The sequence below is a fragment of the Acomys russatus genome, chromosome 5 (genome assembly GCF_903995435.1).
Source record: "Acomys russatus chromosome 5, mAcoRus1.1, whole genome shotgun sequence".
Classification (NCBI taxonomy): Eukaryota; Metazoa; Chordata; class Mammalia; order Rodentia; family Muridae; genus Acomys; species Acomys russatus.
Genome location: NC_067141.1, coordinates 32556467 through 32567557, shown reverse-complemented (window position 1 = coordinate 32567557; position 11091 = coordinate 32556467). Strand labels below are relative to the sequence as shown.

General features: G+C 41.1%; 1 protein-coding gene across 1 annotated transcript; it reads right to left on the bottom strand.

Annotated features, from left to right (window-relative positions):
- Nucleotides 1-2250: 2250 nt before the first annotated feature.
- Nucleotides 2251-10560, bottom strand: LOC127189812 (membrane-spanning 4-domains subfamily A member 6C-like). The gene is made up of 5 exons (XM_051146911.1): nt 10332-10560; nt 9190-9324; nt 7377-7433; nt 3871-4071; nt 2251-2581 (listed from the first exon to the last, which is right to left on the bottom strand). The coding sequence occupies exons 1-5, from the start codon at nt 10476-10478 to the stop codon at nt 2423-2425; spliced, it is 699 nt and encodes a 232-aa protein (XP_051002868.1). The 5' UTR covers nt 10479-10560; the 3' UTR covers nt 2251-2422.
- Nucleotides 10561-11091: the final 531 nt, after the last annotated feature.

The following is an 11091-nucleotide window of genomic DNA, read 5'->3' as shown; positions in this document are numbered from 1 at the left end:
TATTGGTATATTTTCCCTAAATGGTGGAATTAGTTGACCAGGGAAGCATGCTGGGCCTGAAGTTCACTTGCTGTGATGGTTTGTGAATATTGTTATATGACTTTTCATATTTTAAATTCCTTTATGGTAATTATTCCTGGGTGCTTTTCATAATGTATATCATTGTATTTTTCATTCTCATTTCATTTAATTGTATAAACTGTTTACACAATGGTGTTCACTATGTGACTTTAAGTCCTTGTAATTTCTGTACAGCTGGTAACGATGCCTCCTTGTCTCATAAGAGGTTTGGAAGTTTGATGCCAACAGTGATGGCTGAGCTAGAGTGGTGATGCAGTGATAATAACATCAACTGTGACTTCTAGGTGGTAGTTATTATTTCCCTGAAGCAGGAGGCGTCGCATAAGGGTTGGGGACATATCTCAAAGAAAGACTCTCCTCTTCTACAAAGGAGAAGAGAATAAGCAGAAAATAAGAGTAAGTATATTTTATAATGGACTCGAATAGACCTTAATGGCATATACAATATGATCCGAATTTTATTGTCATTCTCCACTTTCCGCATCTTACTGTAAATTTCTTTTAAAATATGTTTTATTCTGTATGGGTATCTTGCCTTAATGTATGTCTGTGTGTACCCTATATATGTGTCTAGTGCCTAGAGAAGCCAGAAAAGAGTGTCAGACTGCCTGGAACTCAAGTTACACATGCTTGTGAGCTGCCATGTGGGTGCTGGTGATGAAACTCAAGTCCTCACATGATCATCAGTGCTCTCAACTGCGGAAACATCTCTCCAGTCTCCTATAAGAAGTGAAGAAATGCCCCTTATTCAGAGAGAGAGAGAGAGAGAGAGAGATTGAGATTCCTAGTTGTCTTTCCCATGTTTTGTGTGTTTTTAGTTTTTTTGTTTTTTTGGTTTTTTTTTGCTTTTTTGTTGTTGTTGTTTTTCTTAGATTTTCGATGATAGAGAACAAAGGGATATCAAGTCTGTGTGTTTATGTATCACAAGAGACTGGATCTGTGTTTAAAGGCAAAACGACGAAAACAAAAAGCCCTTACACAAATAAAGCATATACTCACAAAAGACTATATTTGAAAACAACAACAGGTATACTTCTTAAGACTTCATTGCAGTTAAGTTGTTTCTATGTACTAATGAATAAAATTGATTTGATGGAAGACCCATGCCACCAAGGGATTCTGAACACAGAGACTGTTAGTAGTTAACTGTTGCTGTTAATTGCAGGGACAAGAAAATGTTGCCTTTTTGCTCCACCACAATCCCCTGAACCATTCTGTTAGTTTGCTGAGAAATATCTGGGAATCTTTGGCCGCTGTTTCCAGGACAGAACTTTGGCTGAAGCTAAGGCCATGAAAATCAATAGGGTGTAACTGAACACACCCACTCAACTCACTATTAGTATTCTATGTGTAAGCAACCATGTTTTAAGAAACACGCACTGCTACTTTGTGATGGTTGGATTTTCTGCGTTATCATGAAGATGGACTCTCTGATGTATGTTTCCCATTTGCTCTCCCCCGCCTCTTAAGAAACCAATTGCTCCTCATATGCAGGGTTACAAAGTGCCTTTTACTCCATGTTGGATTCATTATTTGAATTATGAGACAGGAAATTCACATTCTAGGATACAGAAAATATGTGGTTTCAGACAACAAATGAATATATTTATATACATGCAGATATATTCAGGCATATATATGAGTGTGCACATAGTAAGGTAGATAGAGTCATAGACACATGTACATACATGGTATAATTCCATTCAGTGTTATAATAGATGTTCCAAGATGAGAAAAACAAACCATTATGTTATGCACATATTTGATGTATATTATCTATTCTTCCTTCTACACTCTAATTAAGGCTGTGGTTAGAGCAAAACTTTTGGTTCAGTTACTGAAGCCATGCACTCTGAGAGCTGGCTGGGAAAAGATACATGCACTTACTGAACATTACTTCCCTAATATCTCAAATGTAAGAAAAAATTTTGAGATCAGAGGAAGGAGAACAGAGCCTCAGGTGCTGAAGGAAGACATCCAAGTGTGCAATTGGTTTTTACCAAGTCAAGTCCGTTAAAGAGACTAGTCACTCACTATAGGAGAAAGTATTTCTAGTTAGAAGGGAGGCAGCCAGGCTCCAACACCCTGAATACAGGAGGATTCATCATGATGCCAGGAGACACATTAAACTTCCCAGAGCCTCACATCCTTTGTTTGCAGAAGGGAAGGAAAGAACCAGGGGATGCGTTAGATTCACATGTTTTCATGTCCAGATAATCCTCATCAGCTACAAAATTGCCTTCTATGCCTTTATCTACTGTCCTCCCTCCCTGTCCAAATCACCTGGTGTTCATGTCATGGTGACTGATGTCATCCTATCTCCTATTTATGACAGCATAGATCAACACATCCTAAAGAAACACCAGGCAAGATTGAGGGGGGCCGCCAGCATACTCACCTGAGAGAAGTTAAAATGACCCTGTTTCCACCACAGCATGGCAGCGAGCACAGCCAGCCCAAGCTCCAACACACTGCAGATCAGCATCAGGGAAAGGACTCCCTAAATTCAGGAGAGGAGAGGTGGGTGTGACTGAGTCAGCCAATGCCCTCATGCCTGGGTGGGAGGTGACTGTAGAGATGAAACCATCTCCGCCATCAGAGACACAGTCAAGAAGGCAAATAAATCCTCCCTAACCTAGAAATGGGGTGCAATCAATGTCTGGTCCCTTCATTCTCTGGAGGAAGAGAATGAAGAAGACAAACTATATCGACACAACTGTTTCATACCACTTCCTCTTCTGACCCCTCTTGGGCAGGGATCCCTGACTACACTGTTCACTCAATGAGGGAGCAGAGAGGAGAAGTGGCCAACAGGACAGAGCCAACAGCCCCTGCTCTCATCTCTCTTCTGCGGCCTAGTGTGGGGCTCGGCTATATATGGATCATTCCTTTCTGCTGGCCTTTGCCACTCACCAAATTTGAATCAAGGGCCTGCCTCTTCATCTGCTTCCTCCCTCAACTGTATCTAACCATCTACCTATCTGCAGTGTTCTTTGGGGTGGCCACTCTGTGGTCACTGGGGTGCCCATCATGTCATCATCTCCCTGATCCACCACCGGTGCCCCTCTACACTGCCAATTCTGCCTACTAAGAATTTTACCTTCTGTCATTCTTTTGGGACCCTCCCTTTTCCAAAAGCCTCACATTTCTAGAGCTCCTAAGTCTCTTTGAGTTCTAAAGGTCCAAACCAAATAAATAAATAAATAAATAAATAAGTGTTTTGAGATGTATAAATGCACATTCTAAATGTCTAAGAATGTGTTTTATGGTATGGAAAGACAACTTGAAAAGGCCCAAGAATGTGATTTAAAGTATAATAAAAAAATGAAAAAAAAAATGCTTCAGATTTCTTTTCCTCACAATGCTAATGATATAATACTTCAAAATCCAGAATTTTAAAAACAAATGGAATTGTCATAAGCTATTAATCTAGCTCTGGTAAAATACTGCTATTATTATTATGGTCACAAAATAAAAATTTTGATTTCCTCTGGATGTCTTCTAACTACAGACTTAAAAATGCTTCTCCTTGTGCTAAAAACATCTATGTGCAATCTACATATCCAGCTCTCTGGAAAGCGTGTTAATGCTTTTGGCTCAGAATCATTTTGGGGTTAAAAATGATTTGAGATTAAAAGCATTAACATTGTTTACCTCGGCTTTATTCAGCCTTGACCTTTCCCTACCTGTCTGTCAAACCAGACAGAGCAAAAGATTTTCAAAAGATAGAAAAAAGAGCACTATTTTCCCCAAACTAAAAATGTCAATGCAGCCTGAAGAAATACGCACAGTCAGAGCAGCCTTGGTGGTGGAGCATTCACTGCTGTATGCGTCATCGGAAGGTCTGTAGTGAGATTGTTCAGTAGGTCTAAGTTTCGGATCGCACTGCTCTGTGGCACGTTGCACACCACCGAGGTTGACAGAGAGGATAACAATGCCGACGAACGCAAAGGCCACACTCATGATGTTCATGGCCAGGCTGCCACCTACCTGAAATGAGCAGCAGGCTTCACTTACACCTCTTTTCCAAAATGTTGCACAAATTCTCTTTATTTGACTTCATTAGCAGCCAAAAGATTAATACTTTTATTTCTCTATTCTCCCCAACTCCTAATTGTGACCACTGGAAAGAGTAGAGGCCCTGGGTTTTCATTCCCCATTTCCCCCACAAATCACATTATCCAAACATCACTACATGTATTGGGCCCAAAGAATGTCAGGGCATGCACAAACCTAAAACCAAAGGGGCAGATAAACAGGATTTCCATGGTGAGAAAAAAAACATTTCCTTGGAAAAATCTTCACCTGTGACATTTAATGAACCTCTAAAATGTAAAACTGGAAAAGTCTCAAAACAGTGTGAACAAAGGAAGAGGAGAGGGAGGAGGCAGAGGAGGAGCAGACACCAGCTATGTTCCCTGTCCCTTAACATCTAAATACTACAGTTTGGACGACACACGGCCTGAGACTCATGTATTGAAGACCTAACCCCCAGGTAGATGATACCATGAGGTGTCATAACCATCAGAAAGTGCCTCCTGACCAAAGGTTGGTCATCTGAGAAGAGCTCATCTTATTCCCTTTTCTTCATAGCTGCCATGTGGTACATGTTTTTGCTTTCTTAGCATGAGACATTCACCACCTGTCTACGAGCTCAGAATAAATAGATCCACCAAAACTATATTCTACTAACCCTTCAAATATGAGCCCAAATAAACCATTCCTCTTTTTGAGTTGAATTATCTCAAGAGTTGAAACTGGACACAGCTAATGCTGGCTACTATACTCAGAATAACATATCCTTCCCATCCCCCATCCTTGGATGCATCAACCTCACAGAAAAGCCAGGTGAAACACTGTATTCCTTACACACTACCTCTCTTAGAAGCTCAGGCACCTAAAGGTGAGTATGGGGGCATTGTTCCCAGGGTCAGGTACGCTTTGGTGTGTGGAAAGTCTGACAATCGACTAACCAGGGTCACATGGGGATGGAGGTAGACAGAGATCTAGACATGTGACTAAGGATGGTATTGTTTATGGAAACTGTGAAGCAAACAAATGGGACTAGCTGTTTGTAACTTGAGGCCACAGTGCCGAGGTCCTCGGACTCTCGCTGTTCTTGATCGTTCACTTCCAGTGTTCTTATCTCTACAACATTTATGGTATCAGTGAAATAAACACACTTTTCTCACTAGTGGATTTCTTTCTTCTTCAACTTATAGAAAACGAAAATTCACCTACAACCTGTCTGAAAGCTAAGGTTACAGGTAGGTATTTCCAGGTGCACCCAGTTGTATTGTACCAGAGTGTGATATAATTTCAGGTCACTTATATTTTAGACACATTGTATAAGTCACTTAGAACTTCGAGCTTTTGGGTGCTACTTTGCACAAATTGTGACTAAAATCAAAATCCTGGAGGCTTTGAACAACAGTTGCAATCAGGATGCTGATAGTATGTATATTTCTAGAACAAACTAGGTTTATTCTGGCACTCTTCTGTAGCCTCTATAAAAAGACATTTTCCAGCATTGGTTAAGCATCTTTCATGAGCCTTATCCTACTTAGAGACTACCTCTTTCTCAGTTACTGTTAGTCATGGCATTTTACCACAGCAACAGAGAAGTAATTAATACTCTGTGTATTTGGGAGACTGGATCAGTCAGCTCTTACTAAATAAATCCCCAGACTCTTGCATTACATGGCATTCTCTTCCATGACTTCCTGAATCAACTCCTTGAGGAACGTGAACTGACTGATGACTAGGTGAGTCTACAGATTTCAAAAGCTTCTTCCTACAGTCCAGCTTTCTTTTCCTCATGACTTTAGTTTTTCCTCTGGAAAAGGTGAAAAGTAGGTAAAGATGAATCCCTTAGCTAAAAAAACAAAAAGTACTGAGATTTTTAGAATTCAAATAGTCTGCATCTCAATTAAAATGTATATGCAGTTCCAGCAAGAAGATCACCTTTATGATATAGATGAGAGATGATTCTCTAACGAGCGTTTTGTATGGGAATTCTCACGGATTTTAAGTGGTGACATTATAGATATAAACACAACAAAAACAACTCCTTTACACTAAGGAGTTTGTGTATTACACAAAGCTAAGACATTAGCTTTGCTTCTGAAGAGGAAAACCTGAAAACTTGTGCTAGACTTTTCATTGCCATAACAAAGCACATCATATAAGCAACTCAAGCAAAAAGTATATCTGGCTCAGTTTCAGAGGCTTAGGTGACCATCATGGGACTCCTGTGGCAGAATAGAACAGATATTAGTCATAGTCATAGGCATTGTCATGGTGGTCAAGGAGGCCTAGTGAGAGGATGTCTGTGCTAGGCACATTTCAATTTCTCCTTTCTATTCCATCTGGCTTTTACCTTATGGGATAGAACCATCCCATTTTGGAAATGGAAAAGCCACAGAGGTATGCTTTATTCATCTCCTAAGTGCTTCTCAGTCCATCCAAGTTGATGGTCAAGATTAATCATCACAGCCTGTTGCCTACACAATGGCATCATAAGAAATCAGGATTTCCTGGTAAGTGAAGGCTTTCACTTACCAGGAAACTGGGACAGAGGGGAAAGCATCCTATTGGGACTCTAAATGAGAGACGCATGGGAGAATAGCAAAATAAAAGGATACAGAAGGTCCTAGAAATCTACAAGTAGAACAATATGATAGGCAGATTTGGGCCCAGGGGTCCCACTCAAACTAAGGCACCAGCCAAGGACAATACAGGAGGTAAACTTTAAACCCCTTCCCAGATCTAGCCAATGGTCAGAATATTCTCCACAGTTGAGTGGAGAGTGTGATATGACTTTCTCACATACTATGGTGCCTCACATTTGACCATGTCCCCTGGAGGGGGAGACCTGGTGGCACTCAGAGGAAGGACAGCAGGTAGCCAAGAAGAGACTTGATACCCTATGAGAATATATAGGGGGAGGTAATCCCCCTCAGGAACAGTCATAGGGGAGGAGAATAATGGGAAAATGCGGGGGGGGGGGGAATGGGAGGATACAAGGGATGGGATAAACATTGAGATGTAACAAGAATAAATTAAAAAAAAAAAAAAGAAATCAGGATTTCTACATGAGATTCCTAGGCACTGGTCTCAGACGTCAGTCACCCTGTGATTTTGGTCACTATGATAGAAAGAAGGTGCTCTATACTGGGATATGGAGAATCCAGAATCAGCTCACAGATAGAATAGGTCATCACTGTAGAGCCTGGCCCTGATGTGTCCTCTGGGTGTCATGCTCCTCAGTGCTGGCAAATGGCTCTTGTACTCACCCAAGCCTTTGTTGACTTTGTCTCGGTGATGATGGACAGAATTCCAGAGATGATAAACTGCTCAGACAAGAAAAAATCACTGTCAGCTCAATTTATGTGTACAGTGTGTATGACAAACTCTCCTGGAACAAATGACCAATGACACATACACAGGTTCACAGAGGTATCTCTTTTCCCGTGTACTATTTAGAAAACACAAGAAAAAGTAGACAAGAGCAGAAATCTATCCCAGTAAAATTCATAAAGACTTTAAGAGATAGCAAAAACACATTTTGTTAATTGGAAAGGAAAAGTTGGAATTAGATGATTTTAGAGCGTCAGGGCAATTGGACTATAGGGATGGAGAATGGAAAATAATCTGTGAAGTATTTCTCCTTCCTTTCGTTAATAGAAATTTGACACTCTGATTTGCATATATAAACCATGCACACTTCTTTCAATAAATCTCACTTGAATGTGCTGAAGTAACTTTTTAATGTGCAATTTTTAACATGCTAATATTTTAGTGAGGAGATTTGCAGCTACATCCTTGAGGATGTTGGCCTGTATTTGTCATTTCTTGTCATGGTCTTGGCATCAAGATAATGCTGGTGTCCTAACATGAGTTTGGAAAAGTACCTCTTTCTTTTATGTTTTTGTAGTAACTTGAGAGAGATTTGCCCTAGTTTTTTTTTTATAAAGGAAAATGATAAGTTATTGACAAACCTGGTAGAAAAGAAATGAGATGTTCAGTAACTGCTCCTCAAAATGAGAACCAGATAAATGAGAACAAAAAGAAGGGAAAGGTTGCATTGTGTAAAGAGCACTTTATGGTGAGGAGAGAAAAGGAAAGCAACAGCACTGGCCTTGAAACCACACCGACATCATGATCAGGGCTAAGTAAATAGTGAAATGATGTATATAGCACACACCCTTTGTGGAACCTGACAGTATGGCAAGGCGTTGCTGTCATTGTCAACTTAACAGTCACTGCTCTGTGCTCAATGAAAGATTAACAAGATATCAGACAAACTCAAATTTAGGAATATTTCACAAAAATCCTAGCAAGCAAAACTCAGAAACTCTCAAAGTCACTAAGGACAAGATTCTGAAAAGACCCAAATAAGGAAGTGTAATTCTGGAGACAGAACACCTGGTGAAACACAGTGTCTTTAAATGGAAACAAGACATTCATGAACAATCGGTGAAATCAGACATTTTCACCCAAGATGACTAAAGCAGAAACAATTGGGATAGAGAGCTCTGGCGCATCAAAGAAAGAAATATTGGGGGAAACCTGTTACCAAGCTAATGGAAAGCCACACTGACAGGAAACCTCACTTGTGAGTAAGCCTCCCCCCGAAAATCTAGAGGAGAGTTGTCCTCTAAGAAAAGGACCTTCATGACTTCCTGACCCCAGAAATGGAGCGTCTCGGTGGAATTTCTAGTCCATCACTCTAAGTGCCTCCATCAAAGCCCAATCATAAGAATGAGTGCTCCTTCCTGTGTGTCATTGCACTCTACAGAAATTTCTAGATCATTTGGATCCTACTTCTTGGACTTTTCTCTAAACCTAAGAGACCACTCTAAACTCACCATAGGTCAATAGGTGAGCTGAAAAGGTGATAGTCACAAGAAATGTTTATTTGAAATAGATGAAAAAAATCTTCAGAATGACATAACCTTGGCCCTCCTACACTAAGACTTTCTGTGGCTGACAGAGAGGAGAACGAGATCTACCATCAACCCCTTGGTCCCAGTAGACAGAAATGCAGCCAGGTGACATCTCCCTTCTCGGTCCTGTACATGTTACTCCATACAGAAGTCTACTTACAAACAAAGCTCCTATAAATGGGTAGCCAGATTTTAACAGAGCAGAGAAGTCTGAGGTAAAATGTTCTTTGGGGGGAACAGAAGCCAAAATGATGCCCAGACTCAACACCACCATACCACACATGATTTGGATTGCCTGTTGAAAGAAGAAAGATGAGAGATTAAACCAACAATGAGCAGTGAAACCTCTCCACTCCTCCCAAAGTGTTCATGCATGGTCACTTTCTACAATATCCTAGTGAGCAAACATTCACACACACACACACACACACACACACACACACACACACACACACAACACACACACACACACACACAACACACACACACACACACACACACACACACACACACACACACACACACACACACAGAGCTCCGGGGTGAGAGAGGAAAATTCATTCTGGAGGGTATGTGGTTCTTCCAAAGCCTCAGGCCACCTTCAGGCATTACTGTCCTTGAGCCCTTTGGCTACTCAAAGCCCTTCCTAGCAGCTCTTGTCCAGTGCTGAGCTGTGAGTCCATGGTTAGCAAGTCTCTTCCTCCCTCTTGTGGGAAGAAGAGGCATCTGAAGGCCCTCTCACTCCGACCACTAGAATGTGGAATTCTCTCCCCATATCACCAGAGCACCACACAGAGCCAATCTATCTGGCCAGCTCCATGGCACCTTTGGGCCAGGTGGCCATTCTGTGCATCCCCTGCCTCTATGTTGAAGGGAAAATTTGTTTTCCTGACATCCTCCTTCACCTCATGGACTCACAGCTCTTGTAATTTTTTGATTAAGTGATTTTCTAAGTCTCTGTTACGTGTACTCAGGGTTAGGAAAATACTAGCAAGTGCTCTCCAAACAAAAAGGCAAAACAAAAACTGAATTAAACAACAAAATCCCATTGGTGCATTGGATGAGATCATGGGAGTTTGTTTCCTTCTAAGTACATGACATTAAGGGCAAAGACTTGCCAATTTGTGGCAAGTTTTAGTAATATAAGCAGCTGGCCAAAGGCTTCCACAGATCCACAGACCACTCTGACCACTCTGTCTAAACCGAAGGTTTCCTACATCCTAAATCTATTTCTAGTTCTAATACACAGAGTCTCCTCCATTTGCCTTCCACAGACGCCAGGGATTTCAGAGTGGGATTTACCGCCAACACTTTGACCTCTGCCTTTAGACGTTTCTTCAGGCTGTCTTGCCTCTGGGGAGTAGGCTGGGGTTTGTCTGCTTGGGGAATGTTGATTCCACTTGGAGAAATCACCATCACATTCTCATTGGCCACTACCTGTGGAATCATGATGGTGCACCCACAGCTGGAAAAGAAAACGGAGTCAGCTCTTAAAGAGAACTGTGCTCACTAGGGTGGTTTGTTTTTTGTTTTATGATTGTTTTGATGTGGCAGGATGTTTTGTTTTCTATTCTTTTTTTTTTTTAATTTGCCTAGTTATTTTCTAAAGAAAGAGAGGCAGAGAAAGAAGGTTTGAACTTAGTTGGGTAGGGAGGATGTAGGAGGCGATGGGGAAGGGAAACCATGATCAGAATATATTGGACACATTTTCAATAAGAAATTAAATGCTTTGACTCTGAATACAAAACAGCAACAACAACCAAACAAACCTCCCAGACTGCCCTTCTGAGCATTCTTGCCCTATTCTTTGGCAGAAGAAACTGGTGGTACAGAGAAATGAAACCCCACCACACTTGGATTCATAAGATCTTTCCCCCAATGTTAAACACAGCCTGCCTTTAGAGAATGAATCCATCACAGGAAGGGACAGGCTGAATCTCCAGACGTTTCTGTGTCCATACCCAAATGTTCACACAAAATTTGCAAAATGTAGCTCCGGCTCTTCCCTCATTTCAATATACCCAAGAGCATAGTTTTTATTCATTGATTTCCACTCTGTGGT